At 45.7% G+C, this 19,693-nt stretch overlaps 1 protein-coding gene across 2 annotated transcripts in view; it reads right to left on the bottom strand.

Annotated features, from left to right (window-relative positions):
* Positions 1-16,947, bottom strand: part of OLFML2B (olfactomedin like 2B) — a 29,750-nt gene extending 12,803 nt beyond the window's left edge. For both annotated transcript variants that reach the window (XM_053391200.1, XM_053391201.1), the window contains exons 1-3: positions 16,784-16,947; positions 8,354-8,617; positions 3,206-3,313 (exon numbers count right to left, since the gene is read on the bottom strand). In XM_053391200.1, coding sequence (XP_053247175.1) covers positions 3,206-3,313; positions 8,354-8,617; positions 16,784-16,924 — 513 coding nt within the window. In that variant the 5' untranslated portion in view covers positions 16,925-16,947. The remainder of the gene's footprint in view (positions 1-3,205; positions 3,314-8,353; positions 8,618-16,783) is intronic.
* Positions 16,948-19,693: the final 2,746 nt, after the last annotated feature.

Genomic DNA, 19,693 nt, shown 5'->3' with positions numbered 1-19,693 from the left:
TTACAAGAATATCATGGGGCACCTTGTCAAATGCCTTGCTGAAATCAAGGTAGGCTACATCCACTGCGTTCCCTTCATCTACCAGGCTTGTAATTCTGTCAAAAAACGAGATCAGGTTAGTCTGACATGACTTATTTTTCAGAAATCCATGCTGACTATTGGTGATCACAGCATTCCTTTCCAGGTGCTCACAGACTGTTTGCTTAATGATCTGCTCCAGAATCTTCCCTGGTATTGATGTCAGACTGACTGGGCGGTAATTATTTGGGTCCTCTCTTTTCCCCTTTTTGAAAATAGGGACAACATTTGCCCTCCTCCAGTCTGCCGGGACTTCGCCTGTTCTCCAGGAATTCTCAAAGATGACTGCCAGTGGTTCTGAAATCACATCTGCCAGTTCTTTTAATACTCTTGGATGCAGTTCATCTGGCCCTGGAGACTTGAATACATCTAGACTAGCCAAGTATTCTTGTACTATCTCCTTAGTTATTCTGGGCTGTGTTTCCTCTGCTGAATCATTTGCTCCAAATTCTTCAGGTCGGGCATTGTTTTCTTTATCGGAGAAGACTGAGGCAAAGAAGGCATTGAGGAGTTCAGCCCTTTCTGTGTCCCCTGTTTGCATTTCACCATCTTCTCCTCTGAGTGACCCCACTGTTTCTTTGTTCTTCCTTTTGCTACGAACATACCCATAAAAGCCTTTTTTGTTGCTTTTAACCTCTCTAGCAAGCCTGAGTTCATTCTGTGCTTTAGCTTTTCTGACTTTGTGTCTACACGTGCTGGCTATTTGTTTGAATTCCTCTTTGGTGGTTTCCCCCCTTTTCCATTTTTTGTACACATCCTTTTTAAATCTTAACTCAGTTAAAAGTTCTTTAGATAGCCACCCTGGCTTCTTTAGGCACCTTCCATGTTTCCGTCTCATTGGTATTTGCCTGAAGTTGTGCTTTTACTATCTCCCTCTTAACAAACTCCCAGCCATCATGAACTCCCTTTCCTTTTAGTATTACTGTCCATGGGATCTCACCCAGCACTTCCCTAAGTTTTATGAAGTCGGCTTTCTTAAAGTCGAGAAATTGAGTCCTAGTATGCTTGGCTGCTCCTTTCCGCTGTATAGTAAACTTCAGAAGAGCATGATCACTCGCGCCTAATGATCCTTCCACCTCTACCCCACTAACCAGGTCATCAACATTGGTTAGGACCAGATCTAAAATGGCTGTTCCTCTTGTAGCTTCTCCCACTTTCTGGACAATGAAGTTGTCTGCGAGGCCAGTGAGGAATCTGTTTGACCTTATGCTCTTGGCTGAGTTTGACATCCAACAAATATCCGGGTAATTGAAGTCCCCCATTACTACTATCTCCCTTCCTTTTGCATGCTTGGCCATCTGTTCCAGGAAGGCATCATCTATGTCCTCCGTTTGGCTTGGGGATCTATAGTAAACTCCCACAATGAGGTCACTGTTATTCTTCTCTCCCTTAATTTTGACCCAAATGCTCTCACTTTGGCTTTGAGGTTCTAAATCTTGGATCTCTTCACAGGTATACACATCCCTGACATATAACGCCACTCCTCCTCCTTTCTTGTCTGGTCTGTTTCTCTGAAATAGATTGTATCCCTCCATTATTACATTCCAATCGTGGGACTTATCCCACCAGGTTTCAGTGATGCCTATTATGTCATATTTAGTTTGCTGTACCAAGAGCTCAAGCTCATCTTGTTTATTTCCCATACTTTGCGCATTAGTGTACAGACATTGAAGTCCATTAATCATTCCCCCGTGTCTCTTATTTAAGGATTTTTTCCTCCCACCACTAGGTCTGCGTGCTGTTTGCTCCATTCGGTCTATGACATTTAGATGATCATCTTCATCAATTGATAGACTCCTACCTTCAGGAGCACTGTCTCCCTCCCCCACATTAGTCAGTTTAAAGCCCTCCTGATGAGGTTTCTGAGATTTTTTGCAAAAACATTCCTCCCAACCGTTGTGAGGTGCAGCCCATCGCTTGCCAGAAGTCCATCTTCAAGAAACTGCATTCCGTGATCTAAGAATCCAAACCGTTCCTGTTTACACCATTTGCGAAGCCAGTTGTTCACTTCCACTATTTTTCCCTCTCTCCCTGGGCCACGTCGTTCAACTGGGAGGACAGATGAGATGACAATTTGTGCATTTAATTGCTTCAATTTCCTGCCCAGAGCCTCGTAATCTCTTTTGATCTTCTGGAGGCTATTGCTTGCAGTGTCATTGGTTCCCACATGAACCAAGAGGAAGGGGTATTTGTCAGTGGGTTTTATGATTCCTTGCAGTCGTTCAGTTACATCTTGGATCTTAGCCCCGGGGAGACAGCACACTTCCCGAGACATCTTGTCAGGCCCACAGATCACTGCTTCTGTTCCCCTCAGTAGGGAATCCCCTATCACCACTACACGCCTCCTCTTAGGTCTGGTCGGGGTTCTTCCGTGAGCTGTCCGTTCCAAGGTCGCCTGCACATTCCCTGAAGACTGCCTTTGCTGCTCGTCTTCATATACCTGATCGACTGTAATGAGGGAGAGATCCTCAAATGGAGTCTGCTCTTCGTCTTCCATGCTAGGGGAAAGGACCTCAAAGCGATTGCGTATTTCTAAACAATCAGAGCGAACCCTGGGCCTCCTACTTCTTTGAGTCACGTTTCTCCATATATCTGGCTCCTGTGTTGGTGAACTAGCCTCCTTCTCAGGGGAGTCCCCTGTCTCCTCCTTGGTGGAGACGGTGTGCTCTGTTGCTTCCAAGAAGAGCTCCAGCTCTCTAATTCTTTGGAGCGTAGCTACACGTTCCTCCAGTTGCTGGACTTTGTCTTTTAAGAGGGCAATCAACATGCAATTGCTGCAGGTAAAGCTGCCTGCAACCTTTGGCAAGATGGCAAACATTGCGCAGGAACCACAGGCGACTGCAGCTGTTCCCTCACCCTCCATCTTGAGAAGGTGTCGTTGGGGGTGACTACAGCGGTCCTCCATCATAAAAAGCGTGAAGACAGGACAAATAAATCCCCCCAAATAAACCTATATCTCCCCCAACAAACGTTTGAGACTAGCTCCCCTAAATCTAAAAGATGGATCAAACTAAAGCAGCTAATCAGCCACAAGAAACTCACACAAGAAAACCCTTTTTGTTCCTTCTTCAGCCGCTGCCCTACAAGCTCTCCATCTTACCTCTTCCAGTTAGGGCAGCCATCTTACCTCTTCCAGTTTCTCCACTCGGCCAACCAGCTTCGTTGTGACAGAGTGCAGCTTGAGCAAGTCTAAGCCATAGAAAGCGCCTTCTAGTAGATCGATGACAGCTGCCAGCTGAAAACACATAATCATGGAACAGTTATGTCACTGTCTCCCCTCATATTTGCTTGCCTGAAAGTAACACAATTTGTGTGCTCTTTGGATGAACCCTTTGAACAGCTCAGCCGTGAAGCTCAGTAGGCAAGTTAACTATCTCTCAGGCAAACCTCCCCTATAGGCCTGTTATGAAGACTGTTTTGTACACTGAAAGACACAAGAGAAAGTATATGACATGTATTTCATAGTCCTCAACAGCGTTATTTGGCGGGTGTGTGGTTGTTGCGCTATAGGGTCTCGGTTGGGAAAGGACCAAAGCTTATTGGTTCTGAAATGGAAATATTAATGGCGATACATAGTGGCATCCCGAGAATATATGCAAAAAGGTTTTTTCATAATCATCATGCCTACATATAGTGTCACCAGTGTACTTGGCATTTTTCAGAGCTTCATAAGCAAAAAAGACAAGGTTCGGATCATAAGAAGCTTACATTCTAAATTAAATGGAAAATGGCCAAGGTCGCTTATTTAGGTAGCTTATTCTGAGAGTGGGAAAGACAGCAAGTTCACTACTTTAGCTTCACCCTCAAAACATGTTCAAACCCAGAACTTGGGTTTCTCTGTCACATGTCTTAGCAAATGCTTAGCAAATCAAAAGGAAGTCACTGAGAAAGAAAATGTTCATTTGTGGTCTTTGAAACGCACACCTAAGAGTCACTCTTCAAGGGCATTTGGCAGCAACAACAGCAGAACAATAGTCTCCACATATCTTGCTGAAAGAAATACAAATTGTAATTACATAAATAACTCTGTAATTTTTAAAACTAAAAGATATATACCCTTGCTACTTTACGTTTCTGATCTACCCTTTTATGTGGCTGATGTTATTTGATTGTGTTTATGTACTTAAATCAATTCATAGCTTTTTCAAACTGTCCAGAGGCCTGTGTTGAAATAATGCTTCCCAGGAAATTAAATTCTTATAATTGCTCAATCTGCCCTCGTTTAATATCATTCATTACACCAGGGTATTTTGTTTTTCATTCTTCCCCAATATCTTAGTTTTATACTTGTTTGTTTCTAGGTCCAATTTACTTCCTTCTCATTAATTTTATCTACTACTTCTCTACTATTTTACTAACGGTGTGATCTATAATTATGCTAAATCAGTAAAGCAGGAATGGAAACCTTTACACATTTTGACACCAAATTTTGTTCATGAGAATTTACTCCATTTACAGCTGCCTGGCTTCTGTTTTCTCCTGTCCTCATAGTCTGTTCCTACCTTCTGCAATGTAATATTATTTTATTCCAGACAAGGCCATGGGTAGTTTCGCCCCAAAATTAACGCTACAGTTAAGTGTTCTTTGAAATTTCTCACTTTCTCTCTATCGGTATCCAGATTGCAACCATCGGTACTTTTATTCTCTTCCACATGTGTGCAACTATAAGAAATTCACTGTTCTGATGGAAAATATTAAATTGGAACTGACCCTATAATAGCGGTTGTTGTTTTTCAAAAAATGAAACTAGGGTAAATGGTATCTTTTAATCTAAGCCCAGTCCAAAAGGAAGAAGAAGTTGTTAAACAAATCTGAGATGATGAATTGCTTCAAATTATGCTTGGCACAAGAAGGTTCTGGATGCCCTAGTTCTGAGCATTCCCTGCTTGAGTTCTAGAGCCAAGCATGTTTGCATAACCCTCTTCAGGGAACTTCATGAATTAGCCATATGGAACATGACACTGTTCCTGGATGACAAGGAATCTGGCAGCAGCTCCCTAGAAACTTCACAGAAGGGGGCCACGAGCGATGGAGGCAGGCTGGAGGATGATGCTCTCAGGCACAATACAACCACCCATCACAACTGCCAATAGGTTAACATGAATCTGAACATGTGAAGCTGCCTTATGGAGTCAAGCCACTAGTCCATCTGTCCCAGAGTGCTCTACTCAGGCTGGTAGTAGCAGTTCCAAAAACTCAGGGAAAGTGATTTTCCAAAACTGTGGCCAGAGATAGCTTTAGCTGGATATTTCAGGGACTGAACTTGGGACCCTCTGCTCCCGAAACATATGATCTGACACTCAGCCAGCTAGAATTTGTTAGTTAACTTCTGAATTTCCTTCCAGAAGATTGCTTGCCCTTTTTTAAAGAAGGACTGAACACATTCATGGAGAGAATTCATGGCTATTTGGAATGAGAGCTGAATTGGGCCTTTGTGCTCGAAGGCAGTGCCATAAACCATGAAAAGCAGGTCCTGAGGGCCAAGAAGATGGGAAGGCCATCCCTGCTCTGCGTCCCGATTCTGAACTTCCAGAGGCGTCTGGGTGGCCACCGCTGCAAACCAAACGCTGGGTCTGATGGGCTTGGGTCTGCTCTAGCAAGCAAACTTTTATGTGCCACCAAGATACAGAGGGCAAAAGCAAGCTCATCCTCAAGTATTTCATGTCACTTCCCACCAGCTGCCTGAATTGGGATGCCGCCAAGCAAAGCCTGGTCCAAATTGTGGCAGCTTTCAAGCCTTTGCAATATTCCTCATTAGGCTGAGGTCATCCAGTCATGTGCAAGGCCAGCTACATGCCACCTTGATGCTTGGAGAACAAAGGAGGTGTTGCTGGTCAGACAGTCAAGCGGATTACAGTTCATTTGAACTTGCCCAGGCAGGAGATAGCTGGAGGCTCAAGTTTCATGTCTTTCAGGGTTGTGAGAACAAACCTAAAACAACCGTCTCCAGTTACATTTTGGGCTGCCAAAAAAAAGCCTTATAAAGCAGAAAATAAGGAAAGACAACAATTACCAGAACAAGCGCATGAAGCTGGCGGCTTCCTGGTATGTGCCTTTTTCCACACAAGGACAACCCCAAATGAGTGTGGGAAGCCACTCGGAGGACAGCGCATGCAGGCCCCAAGGGAATGGAAGGCAGACTGCGGGAATGAAAGCAGGAAACCAAGTGGAACCCTTGTGGCCAGAGGCTCTCTCTATGTCTCCAAGCACCAGATGTGTACGGTAACACACACACACACACACACACACACACAATATCCCCATGGGCTTGCCGCGGCCATCATGCTGCCCTTGCAAGTTTTCCAAAGACATCTGGTTGACTCCCATTGCAAAAAGGACTGTTGGTCTGATCTTGCAAGACCAGACCCATCTTTAGCAGGCAGCACTCTCAGAATTATAACTGTTGGGATATGCACACACAAAACGGAGACTAATTTGAAAGCAAGAGCTCTGGAATGCCACAAATTGGCAAAACTAAAGCCAGAATTGTCTTCTGGGTTTTTGCAAAATTAGGTTTTATTTCCAGCTGGGACGAGCAGTGTATACTGAGAATGAGTCTGATTTTTCAGGAACATTCTTCTCTTCCTTCACCCCCTGCAGCTCATCACAGATCTGCCACAGCTACCACATACTGCCACGTACACAACGCCCCTCAGCAGGATCACTTTCCACAAAGAATAAGTGTAAAAGGAGTAGCATTCCCTATGCGTTGCTACAGGGAAAGCATGAATATCATTAGTTGTGTTTTGCTGAAACTTTTCCCAGCTGGCAAAGCAGAAATGTTCATAAAGCAAAATGGACATTCAGAAAAAACTAAGCAAGACAGTTATTCATTGACACGACTCATAATTTATAAAGCGCTTTCTGATTATTCAAAGTGTTCCACACTTTGAAATCTGTCACATTTATGTTACCCATAACTGTTACCCAATTACAAGTGTGTGGATCATAGAATCGCAGAGCTGGAAGGGACCCAAGGGTCATCTAGTCCAACCCCCTGCAATGCAGGAATCCCAGCCAAAGCATCCCTGACAGATGGCCATCCAGCCTCTGGTTAGAAACCTCCAAGGAAGGAGAGTCCACCATCTCTCCTGGGAATCTGTTCCACTGCCAAACAGCTCTTACTGTCAGAAATTTTTTTCTGAATATTTAGTTGGAATCTCCTTTCTTGTAACTTGAAGTCACTGATTCGAGTCCTACCATCCAGAGCAGGAGAAAACAAGCTTGCTCCGTCTTCCATGTGACAGCCCTTTAGATATTAATAGGTGGCTATCATATTTCCTCTCAGTCTCCTTTTCCAGGCTAAACACCCCCAGCTCCCTCAATTGTTCCCCATCAGGGCTTGGTTTCCAGACCCTTGATAATCTTGTTCTCCCTTCCCTGCACACATTCCAGCTTGTCAATATCCTTCTTAAACTGTGCTTCCCAAAACTGGACACAGTTCCTGAAAGGTGCAATAGAGCAGTGCAACATTAAATATATATATTAGCTCCTAAGGAATTCAATGAGAGGAATCATAACTAGCTATCTATGGAAGAAAACTGTTCTTCAACCATGACCTGCCCTCCTTAGTATTCCAAGTGTGGTCTGACCAAGGCAGAAGAGAGTGGTACTATTACTTCCCTTGATCTGGACACTAGACTTTTGTGGGTGCAGGCTAGTATAGCATTCGGGTTTTTTGCTGCTGCATCATACTGGTGACTCAGGTTAAGCTTCTTCAGATACCAAGTGTGCATGCACACGAAAACTTATACTCAGAACATACTTAGTTTGTCTCTAAGGTGCTACTGGACCATTTTTTTATTTATTTCGACTGCGTCAGACCAACACGAATCTAGGAGCAAAGAGGCAAGTTGCTGGCCAGAAGTCTTCAGAGGAAGGAGTCGCTTTCAGGCAGGGCTGGGAAACCTGTGCTCCTTCCGATGTTGTTGGCCTGCAGCTCCCATCATCCCTGACCCCTGGCCATGTGCTGTTGGGAAGTGGAGTCCAACAATATCCAGACCACCATTGGCTTCTCACCCGTTTGTTAAGAACATGCCGAATGCTTTGAGGAGCTGCTGTTTTACACACTAGCACTTTATGGTTGTCTGTCTGCTCCCCTGCCCTTCAAACCTGGTACATTTGTAGGTATCATGTTCGTTTTCAAAAAGTCAGGAGTCTACAGATTTATCTCTTCAAAAACAGTATCAATAGGCTGCCTATTGCTTTGGAATGAGAAATCACAGTTGCAGTGTGTGTGTGTGTGTGTGTGTGTGTGTGTGTGTGTGAGAAATACCTTGAAGTCCTCGCTGTCTGCTTCTTGCAGTTTCTTCAGCCTGAAGTCTCCCTCGCAGGGGTTCAGGGCGGACGGTGGGGCTACACACGAACATTTGCATTCCGGTCCAGAAGTGATCGTTTCCACCGTGTAAAAATCCTCTGGTTTGGCAGCTCCTTCGTTAATCCTCTGGCAAGCGCCTCTGCCCAAGGGCCTCACCACACACTTGCACTGGCAGTCTCTGCCTTCCGACACGGCCTTCACCTTGTCATAGTCCCCTAACAACTAATAAAGGGAAAGGAGGAAAAAGAACAAGCTGGTCAGTTTGTTCTGAAAGTAGAATTTCCCTTCCCTTCTCTCCCTCCACCCTCCTTGCTTTATGTTTGTTCTTGTGGAGTGTTCGGGAGAGGCTCAGACATTCTGAAACCTTGAAGAAATAGGTCGCTGGTTTAAATATTGCTGACTCTCGCCATTTTCTGCTCCTTGATTATCTGGGAAAGTAATTTTCTTCCACCACCCAAAACCCCCCAAACCCCAAACTAGTCATAGAATCATAGAATCATAGAGTTGGAAGAGACCACAAGGGCCATCGAGTCCAACCCCCTGCCAAGCAGGAAACACCATCAGAGCACTCCTGACATATGGTCAACTTCCCCCGATGAACTTTGCGCTCTCTCGCTCTCTTGGGTTTTGGGAAATTAAAAGGCTGTAGTTCTCAAACCATGCATTCCAGGATGAGCTCATTTAAATTTAACAGGCACAGTCCCTCAAGACATTCTCTTCCTTGAGCCTTACTGAAGTGAGCAGGAGTTATGCAAGAACTGTTCTCTTTGCTCCTCTCATTTATTTCAGGTTGGCTTGTGCAGGAGAATGGTCCCAGTGGGAACTGGATATGCTCCAGAAGGAATGCAGCCAAGAAAGGAAACCCTCACAGTCTGATTGAAACAAAGTCAGAGTCAATCCCTCAGCAAGACCACCTTCTCCTGCAGGACGATTCTGAAGAGCAGCACCTTGCCCTGAGTTCTGGAGGAGACCAGGTGCATCAGCCAAGCAAATGTCCAACAACTGCAGATGCAACCCAGAAAATTTCCTTTAGGGATCAGACACAAAACTGACGAATAAAAATAGCCGGAGCACATGTTTTTTCTTGCTGTGCAAGTATGTGCTGAGACATCCCAGGGGTGGAGAACTTCATTCAGAAGAACCGTCTGGAGAGACGCATCTGATGGCTACTCCACACACAAATCAGCAGCAAACCCCAGACTGCCACTGAAGGTGCATTTCTTAAAAAGGACAAGTAAGACAAAAGGGAGTGACAAAACAATAAATACACCCTTAAATCTAATCAATCACCAAAATTGGGTATATCTGATTTGACAAAGATGGTAAAGCTTCTCCTGGTGAGGCATGAGGTGTGTGTTGGCCATATTCACACTTTACTTTTACATTTTTGGTGTGCACCCCTCAAAAAAACAATGTTTGGAGAGATTCAGTGATGAGACACCCTGACTGCTTTGCATTCAGATGGTACAGGCTCAGTTCAGACATCATGCTAAAGAATGATTTGAGCTTCCACACATAATAGAGGCTAACCATGGGTCAGACCTGCTTGTCTGCTTTTATTCTCCATCTCCTCTGCCCCGCAGTGGAGCGCCCTCCGAAGGCAGAGCAGAGGTTGTAACTATGGTTTGTCATGTCAGACAAGACACTAAACCAGGGAGGGGGATAGTCAATGTGGTTCCCTCCCCTGACGTTGCTGGACTACAACTCCTGTCACCCCTGACCTCTGGGTGTGCTGGGTGAGGCTGATGAGAGCTGCAGTCCAGTACATTTGGAGATCACATGATGGCCACCCCTGCGCTCAGCCATACTTAGGCTTCCTTAACAATGATTCGGCATGACATCTGAAGCAGAGCACCAGCCAGATTGCTAGTCAGCAGTGATGGATGAAAAAGGTTGTGCCACTGAGCAAGAAAAATGCAATCTGTGCAGCTGATAGAAGTAGTACGACTCAGGCAACACGTTGGCGACTAATATACACACAATAATTACCAAAATGATTATACATTCTCTATCGATCTTCTGAGAAAAATACAAAACCTTATTCAAAGTCACAGAGACTTGCGAACTACACAACCTAAGATGAACTTATAATATCTGATTTCAATGGATTTTTCAAGTGCTAAACTCAGTCTTTTGTTTTCTTTATCTTTTTAGGTAAGTTCATGAAGATACCAACAAAAGGTAAGTTTGATGTTGTTCACAATACCGACAGATGCTAGTGAAGCTGTAAAGGTAAAGGTAAAGGGACCCCTGACCATTAGGTCCAGTCATGACTGACTCTGGGGTTGCGGTGCTCATCTCGCTTTACTGGCCGAGAGAGCCGGTGTACAGCTTCCGGGTCATGTGGCCAGCAGGACTAAGCCGCTTCTGGCGAACCAGAGCAGCACACAGAAACGCTGTTTACCTTCCTGCCGGAGCGGTACCTATTTATCTACTTGCACTTTGATGTGCTTTCGAACTGCTAGGTTGGCAGGAGCTGGGACCGAACAACGGGAGCTCACTCCGTCACGGGGATTCGAACCACCGACCTTCTGATCGGCAAGTCCTAGGCTCTGTGGTTTAACCCACAGCACCACCCGCGTCCCGTAGTGAAGCTGTAGATGGATATTAATAAGGTTGTAGACAGGGTGCCAGCGTTTTGCACCTGTTTTGCCCTGGCAGCCCAAGTAATCAAGAGGCTGCTGTTCGCCCCTGATGGGGCCCTTTAACTGGGGCTTGCAGGTAGCACACTCCCAAGGTAGTTTTCCAGGCTTCTTCAGATGTCTAATCTCAAAGCCTTGATACGTATATTGATATTCACTAATAATAATTCAAACCAAATCTTATTAGAAATAACTTAATGCACTTCTAAGTATTTAATTAAATAAAAAATACATATCCCTTATACGTGAAATCAGTACCTTTCTGAGTTTGCCTCTATCTCACTAGCAGCAGGGCAGGAAGAGGACTCCTGCATGTGAAAGCTACACTGTGCTGTAACACAAAGAAGGCTAAGATTCCCCATCTATCAACATGATTTGTGTGTTTCAAAATTAGTAATTAGGCCACCATCATTTCAAAACACTCCTTTTTTAAAACAATCCATAACTACATTTAGCCACTTTATAGTTGGTCAGTTTCTTCCTTTTTTTCATTGTTCTTGACATAGAATGTAAGCTTCTTTGCTCCTTTAACAATGGAAGCTGATCCAATCAAATAGGCCCAATTTGCTTGCTTTGTTATCCAGCTATACTATTCTGGCAATGTATTCATTTTGTATTAAATTTGGCTAGGCTTGCATTTGGCACATCTCTGATGCAAATAAAGCAATCTTTTTTTGAAAAAGGAAACTATAGTAACACCCATGACCTGAGTTCATTCAACCACAGAGTAAATTAATTTAGAAGCAGACTTTAATCTAAGTAAAAATAATTGTTTCTGTTTCTAATAAAGAGCCAAAAGCACAGTCAGTCGAGCCATAAAGAGCTCCTGTTCATACCAATTTATGGCTCATTTTTACAACTGTTGGAACCTATGGCAGCAGCTGTCACTTTTGGCTGACTTTAGCCACAGGTGAAAACCAACACAAAGCTGATTGAAAGTGCCGCTGTTGCCACAGGCTCACATAGCCACAGGAATAAACATACAACTACTCTTGCAGCACAATCCTGGAAATATCTGCTCAGGAGAAAGTCCTACTGGGAAAAGGCTGTATGGCAACAATCCTAAACCTACCTATCTTGCTAGGGGTCCTTCTAGATGCTAATGGTTCATTCTGACCCAGTTTTTCTGTGTCTTCAGTTTTATTAGGTATTCCACTACTTCCCATCCACGCCAGTGCACAGTCCTTAGTGGAATGTTTCTGTGCTATCTTCTCTGGTGCCTCCCCCCTTAGTTCCAACCTTCCTGCCCTCTACTACTTTTCCCCATTGGGGGCACGGGGGCAGATATTTCCTTTCCTGTGCATGTGCACCTTAAAAATTTCGCAGGAACTGCACTAGCTCCATACTTGGTTCCTAGTTATCATGGATGCCTGCGCTTTGGGGAGGGGCAACATCCATTTCCACACAAGCCTTTTAACTCAAGATGCTAAAATCTTTACAGCAATCTTTACTGCAAGGCTCAACGCATTTATTTCTTCCTACATCACCATGGACCAAGCTGTATTCATACTCCAGAGACACATCTGTGACCCAATTTGCCAGCTACTAAATGTTATCCATCATAGCAAAAGCAAAAAGTTAGCCCTATGATATTCTCACAAGGAAGCTGGTAAAATGTGGGTTGAAAAAGGTAACTGTTAGGTGGATTTGTAGCTGGTTGACTGACGGAACCCAAAGAGTACTCATTAATGGTTCCTCATCATCCTGGAAAAAAGTGACAAGGTTCTGTTATGGGCCCCTTGTTGTTCAACGTCTTTATAAATGACTTGGATGAAGGAACTGGGGGGATGATCATCAAATTTGTAAATGACACCAAACTGGGAGGGGTAGCTAATGCTGCAGAAGACAGAATCAGAAATGAAAATGACCTTAACAGATTGGAGCACTGGGCGCAAGCGAACAAAATGTATTTCAACAGGGACAAATGTCAGGTTCTGCACTAGGCAGGAAGAACCAGATGCACAAATATAGGATGGGGAACGCCTGGTTTACTAGCAGTACATGTGAAAAGGATCTAGGGGTGAACCACAAGCTTAACATGAGTCAACAGTGTGATGCAGCAGCAAAAAAGGCAAATACTATTCTAGGCTGCAACAACAGAAGTCTAGTGTCCAGATCAAGGGAAGTAATAGTACCACTCTCCTCTGCCTTGGTCAGACCACACTTGGAATACTGTGTCCAGTTCTGGGCACCACAATTTAAGAAGGATGTTGACAAGCTGGAACTTGTACAGAGGAGGGCGATGATCAAGGGTCTGGAAATTAAGCCTTACAAGGAACAGTTGAAGGAGCTGGGTATTAGCCTGGAAAAGAGGAGAGTGAGAAGAAATATGATAGCCATCTGGAAACATCCTAAGGGCTGTCACATGGAAGAGGGAACAAGCTTGTTTTCTCCTGCTTGGAGGGTAGGTCTCGAACCAATGGAGATTCCAACTAAACATTCGGAAAAAACTTTCTAACAGTAAGAGATGTTTGGCAGTGGAACAGACTCCCACGAGAGGAGGGTGGACTCTCCTTCCTTGGAGGTTTCTAACCAGAGGTTGGATGGCCATCTGTCATGAATGCTGTGGCTGAAATTCCTGCATTGCAGGGGGTTGGACTAGATGACCCTCAGGGTCCCATCCAATTCTATGATTCAATGAATCCAAATAAGAAATAATGTATATAGGCATTCCTTCGCCTGACCATCATTCAAAATCAGAAAGCTCTATCAGCTCTAAAGAAAGCAAACTTCACACCAGTATTCCTACAGTTATGACATTGTCTTGAAGACCCACGTTCATCAAGGTCAGGCTGCATCACTGCAGTAAAGATGGCTATCCTGCTGAAATTTTTGTTTCTCTTTCAAGTGCTGCCAATTATGATTACACCCAAACAATTAAAAAATTGGCAGTGCTCAATAAACAAGTTTATTCACAAAAGGGGGGAGAGCATGACTAGGCTCCAGAAATATATATGGAAGTGTCAAAAATGGCGGTCTCAGAATCCCACATCTCCAAACTCATTACAATGCCTTCTAATTAAAATATTTGATGTCACTGATCCATGGGCAGAAAGGTAAACAACAGGTAGATATAGAAATTTCAGGTCCTGTATATAGAGCATATCCTTTTCTACCCTCCACACTCACTAAAACACATGCTATTGTGAATGCTTTCCTCTGAACCACAGTAAATGTGTGGAAAGCAAAGTTTAAAAAACTGGCTCCCCCAATATCTCCCCTTATCCCTCTTCGCTTTCATCCAGGGCAATGTTTAGATTGGAATGGTTTGGAACAGGTGGGTCTTTATAAATTAAAAGATTTCTATGCAAACAGTACATCCCCCCCCACAAAAAGAACAATTCATAGCTGCCATACCAAACCTTAAATGGTCATGGTACCACTTCAACCAGCTGTTAAGATTCCTGTATAACCCAGACATTTCCACTCAAGCAAACAGGAAACTAACAGCAGTAGAGCATTAACCTCTCTCCACTCTCTAAGGGCACAGCTTCCTCAATTTATAAAGCTCGAATAATACTAGAATATGGCAATCTATTGTTCACAAAAATGCCATGGAAAATGGACATAGATGTGCAAATACCAAATGAAAAAGGGATGGCTTTGTGGTCTGGGAGACCACTGGAATCAATTTCTGCCAAAATAAGGGAAGCCTCATTAAAACTTCTGCATAGGTGGCATTATATACCGCTGAGGCTATCCTGAATATGTAAGGAAGTTAATCCCAATAGTTGGAGGAGATGTATTTCCATATGTGGTGGTGATACGACATCATCAAACCCTTCTGGAATGCTGTCTTCAAAGAAAAAAGCTTGATACAGAACAAAACAATTGAAATGTCCCCTGCACTAGCACTGCTTGGGCTTAGGATCCTGTCTGCTCACGAGTATCCTAAAGATGACCTCTTAACCTTTCTATGGACTGCTGCCCATATGGAGATAGCCAGCTGTTGGAAAACCAGTGTTGGGCTGAACATTGGTTCTTGGTATCACAGAGTATGGTCAATAGCACTGACTGAGAAACTAACATGCCAGGTGAGAGCGGCAAAGGGCAAACACAATCCATATTCCTTTTATAACATATGGCAAATGTTTATTGAATACAAATCGCTCAGACTGTGGCAGGAATCCACCCAGCACTCGTGGGAAAATGTGGCGTGATCTCTTATAGTAATCAAATGAAACTTTAACACATGGCAAGTCTGTAATTTTTTCAGGACAAGTTATTTGTTTTTTACTGTTGTAACAATTATTTTCTCAAAAATTATCTTCTGTACCATGAAAATAAATAAAAACAGTATTAAAAAATACACAATGCCATTAAAACAATATGAATGAAAATGCACAATAAACCAATTTAAAAGCAAAGATGATGATGGCGATGTTAACAACTACCTGTTAACAACCCACCTGCCAAAAAAGATAAAAGAAAAGAAGAAATAAGTGCTAACGAACTTTTATACCATCTGTGACTGCAGATGTATAGTAGACTATTTTCAGCTTTACAGATTTTCCACAGTAAGAGAAAACTGCATCAAATGTAAAAAAAGACAAGGCGGGGAAGTACTGGAATTTTGATGACAACAACATTGGGTGGGTGGGCGTGGAAGCAGTCTAGGAAGCAAGCTGAAGCAGATGAGATCCACATCAGACTGTGCTTCTGTTCCAAGACGTTAGTACAGATGAAAATTAAGGAAATTCACAGCCCATAGGGTGTAACACTGCAGTGCTCAACATGGAGCACACATGTGCAGAGATCCCATCAAGGGATGAAGTGGAAAGAGACCTTTGAAGAGAGTTTCTTTAACACAACCTGTTTATGTTAAGGCTATGAATCACTGCACCATCTTAAGCACACTCTCTTTGGAATAAGTCCCATAGAAGCAAATTCCACGGAGTTCAAAGTAAAGATGTTTTTGATTGAGGTGCAGACCCAAAAGCTTCAGCTCAACTGAGTCACAGTTCAGCCTTCAAAAATATGAAGCATATTTATTTCTCAAAGGGACAGGCACCCAAATGAAAAATCCACATACATCCTTCCTTGGAAAAATAATGGCTCTAATCTGAACTGGTTTGCAGGCTAAACTAACTTGCAGCAAGTCTGCAGGGTGCTAAATAATGATTTCCACGCCCTTGGAACCAGCACCTGAATACTGCACACATTTATTTCATTTTTAAATTTATCTTTATCCAATTCTCAATACAGCACAACACACATGGATTTGGAAGCAAACCTCAGGCATTCGGTGGAACTTGCCTCAAAGAGACCTGTTTTTCAAAGAAAACTTAAGCTTCCTGAAGTTCTAAGCAAATCCGCGCCTGGGAACTGGGAAGCCTTCCCCCCCCCCGCCCGGGCCCGCGTCCAGACAGGCGCTGCTGCCCACCTCAAAGCCCCTCGCCCTGCCCCGGGATCCCTTCCGAGCGCACGGCAGGGGATGAGAGGGGAAGAGGGAAGGCGCTCGCCTCCTCCTTCCTGCACCTTCTTCCTACCCAGCCAGATCCCGGCTCCGTCGAACACCCTCCGGGCTCCTTCAGGAGCGGGAAACAGATGGCCTCCAGCCGAGCCAGCAGCCGCATCCAGCGCGTCCGCGCGGCCCCGCCTGAATCGCCCCCGGGCTGCCCGGGCTCCGCGCAGAAGTGCGCCCAAGCCGAGCACCTCCTGCCCCGGAGCTGCACCCGGGGCCGGGACGCGGGGTTCCCGGGCTGCCCCGGTGCGCTTCAGCCCCGCGTTGCCTCCCTCCTCGTACCTGCGAGAGGATGTTCTCCTGGTTGTCCGCCTCGTCGTGCAGCGGGGCGCCGGCGGGGGGGCTGGCGGCGGAGGAGCCCCAGCAGGCAGCCAGCAGCGCCGCCGCCGAGCAGCAGCAGAGCAGCGCCACGGGCCGAGCCATGGAGGGCGCAGCGGCTAGCGGGCGCCGGGGGGCGAGGGGCCGGGCATGGGCGGGCGCGGAGGCGGCGGCGGCGGCGGGGGTCTTGCTGGAGCGGAGCTGCACCGGCCGCGCCGGGGATGGCGGCTGCGGGGAAGAGCGCGCCTGACTTGGGCTCGGCTGCCCGCCTGGGGGCGAGGCGAAGCGGGGCGGGCCGGAGGAGGAGCCTCCTCTTGGGCTATTGTGTCTTCCGACCCCCCGCCCGGCCGAGCTGCGGAGCCGGCCAGGAGGACGGCGCCCTCAAACCCGCCCGAAGCCTGGAAGTCCGGCACCAGGAGCCCGAAGGTCTGGGGCCGAAAGGCAGCGTCTCGGGGGCTCCGTATTTGGTGCGTAAGATGCGCGCGCGCCTGTCCAGCCAAGTCGAAGCGGGAGAGCCGCGCTTCTCGTCTGAAGGGACTCCAAGGCGCGAAGCCCGACCAACCTCGCCTTGAAGCTTCTTGCAGGCCCACAAGCCCCAGGCGGGCGGGCAGGCAGGGGGTCGCCTCGCATGGAGGAGGCAGGAGGCGGGCGCCGAATGGCTTGGCCGGGCCAGGACACCTCCGGGGAGCGAGGTCCCGCTCCGGCCCCTTCCCCGCCACTTCGGGCTGGGCAGCCGGAGCTACGACGCCTCCAGCCGGACGGGCGCCACTTGGGGAGGCCACGCCAGCCAAGAAGCAAGCCGGGCCGAATCTCGGCTGTCTCCCCCCCCGGCCAAAGACCCAGCTTGGCCCCCACCCCGATGTCCTGTGCCTACATACACGTACGAACAAACACCTCAACCCATTTATTTGTAAAGGGCATAAAAAGTAGGCAATATATTATTTGAATCCCGAGCTCCCCTTCCACTAAAAGCAAATCGTTTGACAATGGCGGAGCTTCCACGTACAGCAAGTGCCTGAGGTCAGGTTTGGAATTGGATTTATTTGGCCACAGGATCATTAAAAGGCTGCATTTCCGTAAGATCAGCCAAGACCCTCTGGCTTCCTTCTAAAATGTTTTCCCCTCCTCTCTTCGAGGCTCTTGTTTTGTTTTTTTTAATAAAATTTTTATTAAGATTTTTACATTACAAAATAGAGAAAAAGAAGAAATACAAAATAAAAATAGTTAAAAACAATCAATCTTTTCATCACATTATTTTTCATTTACTTGGTTCTCGGACCTCCTCATACCTCCCTTTTTTGTATTCCAGTTCAATTTATTAGCTCAGCAGTTTCTTTCCCTCTTTATTCTACCCAGATCTTTAATCTTAAATTATTATAGCCTTAAATTTGTACTTATAAAAAACCATTTTTTCATATTCTTTTATACCATTTCAGCTAGAAACCACTTAATTTCAACTCTCTTTGAGGCTTTTGGCCACCCATCCCTCTTCTTGGTTCTGTGCAAACTCTTTCAAGGAGTTTTGACGTGTAAATTTACTCCTAAGCTTCAATAAGATTCCTTTACTTTTGTTTGAGTACTCATTTTAAGAAATGATAATTTTGTAGTCATTTTAGGTTCCCTGTAAGGTGAATAAAAATGCTTTTTGCGAGTAGAAAGTGCCCTTTCAGTCCAATCCTGAGGCTGACTAGCGCCTGCCAGGGATCTGCCTCTGGCAGGAAAAATGCCCCCCCACCCCCCTTACTTTCCTGTGTGTAAATCATGTGTAGTCTGTAAAATGACTCAGCCTGAGCTATTTAAACACATTCAGAGTTCTGAAGAGATCACAGACTCACAGAGTTGTAGAGCTGGAAGAGACCCCAAGGACCATCTTCCAGTCCAACTGCTTCTCTTCCTCAGCTTCCTGCCCCTCCTGAATTTCTTTCTCACACGGCAGCAACCCCACGCGGGATCCTGTCTTCTCCTTCACGGGGGGAGCCACGCAGCCTCGCTCTGCCTCGCTCTAAATGAGCCCCTTCAGCTTCGGGGGGGAGGACGGAGCTCTCGTCCGCCTTCTCTCTGGCTTGGAGCCCCAATGCCCCTCCCGGAGGCTTCACCCGGGGCAGAAACCACGGCTAGACGCGTGTCTGCTTGACTCCACTTGGAGTCTGCCTGCCTTGCCCCATTTCAATGCCCCAAATGTGTAGCTCTGCACAGACCAAGCGCGAGGCCGCGCCTCCTTCCCAGGTGCAAAGAGGATCCCTGGGCATAACCCCCCCATCAAGTAAAGAAATAGAAACACTTAACTGGTCAATTGCATCGCAGATAACTGGGTTCTGCATCCCGCCTAACATCAAGCCTACCCCCCCCCATCCTGGCTGCGCCCACCTTGCACAGGTGGGGTTGGGGAGGGGCTGGTCACTGCGCTGGGGCGCCAGCCGGTGTGGCCACGTGACTTGACTAGAATTGCCCCAGGCGCTTGAAGCCACGTGACCGGAGCTACCTTGGATTTCTTGGAATAGATAAAGAATTGTTCCTGGCCTGGCCTTGAGTCTCCCACCCAAGCCCAGCAGTGGAGAAAGGCAACTGCCTGAGCTGCAAACCTAGCCTCACCTACGTGGGAGTAAAGCTGATGTGAATTTTAAACTATTTTAGCATGTATTGTGAATTTTTCCTGATTTTATGGTTTTACCTTTTGGTAAACTGCTTTGAGGGGTTTTTTTTACAATCAAATGGTGTACCGGATAAATTTTATGAAATAAATAGAATGACGCTGTGTTTTTGTCCGCTCATTAATAAATTACCTTTGTTTTTGTTTTATCTAAAAGGGCACCCACTTTTCTGAAAGACTGCCATATACTTTTCCAAGGACTGTGTGACCAGGATGGTGAGGGG

This window comes from Podarcis raffonei, chromosome 6, assembly GCF_027172205.1.
Source record: "Podarcis raffonei isolate rPodRaf1 chromosome 6, rPodRaf1.pri, whole genome shotgun sequence".
Taxonomy (NCBI): Eukaryota; Metazoa; Chordata; class Lepidosauria; order Squamata; family Lacertidae; genus Podarcis; species Podarcis raffonei.
The sequence above is the reverse complement of the archived record's forward strand: the minus strand, read 5'-3'. Positions and strand labels throughout refer to the sequence as shown.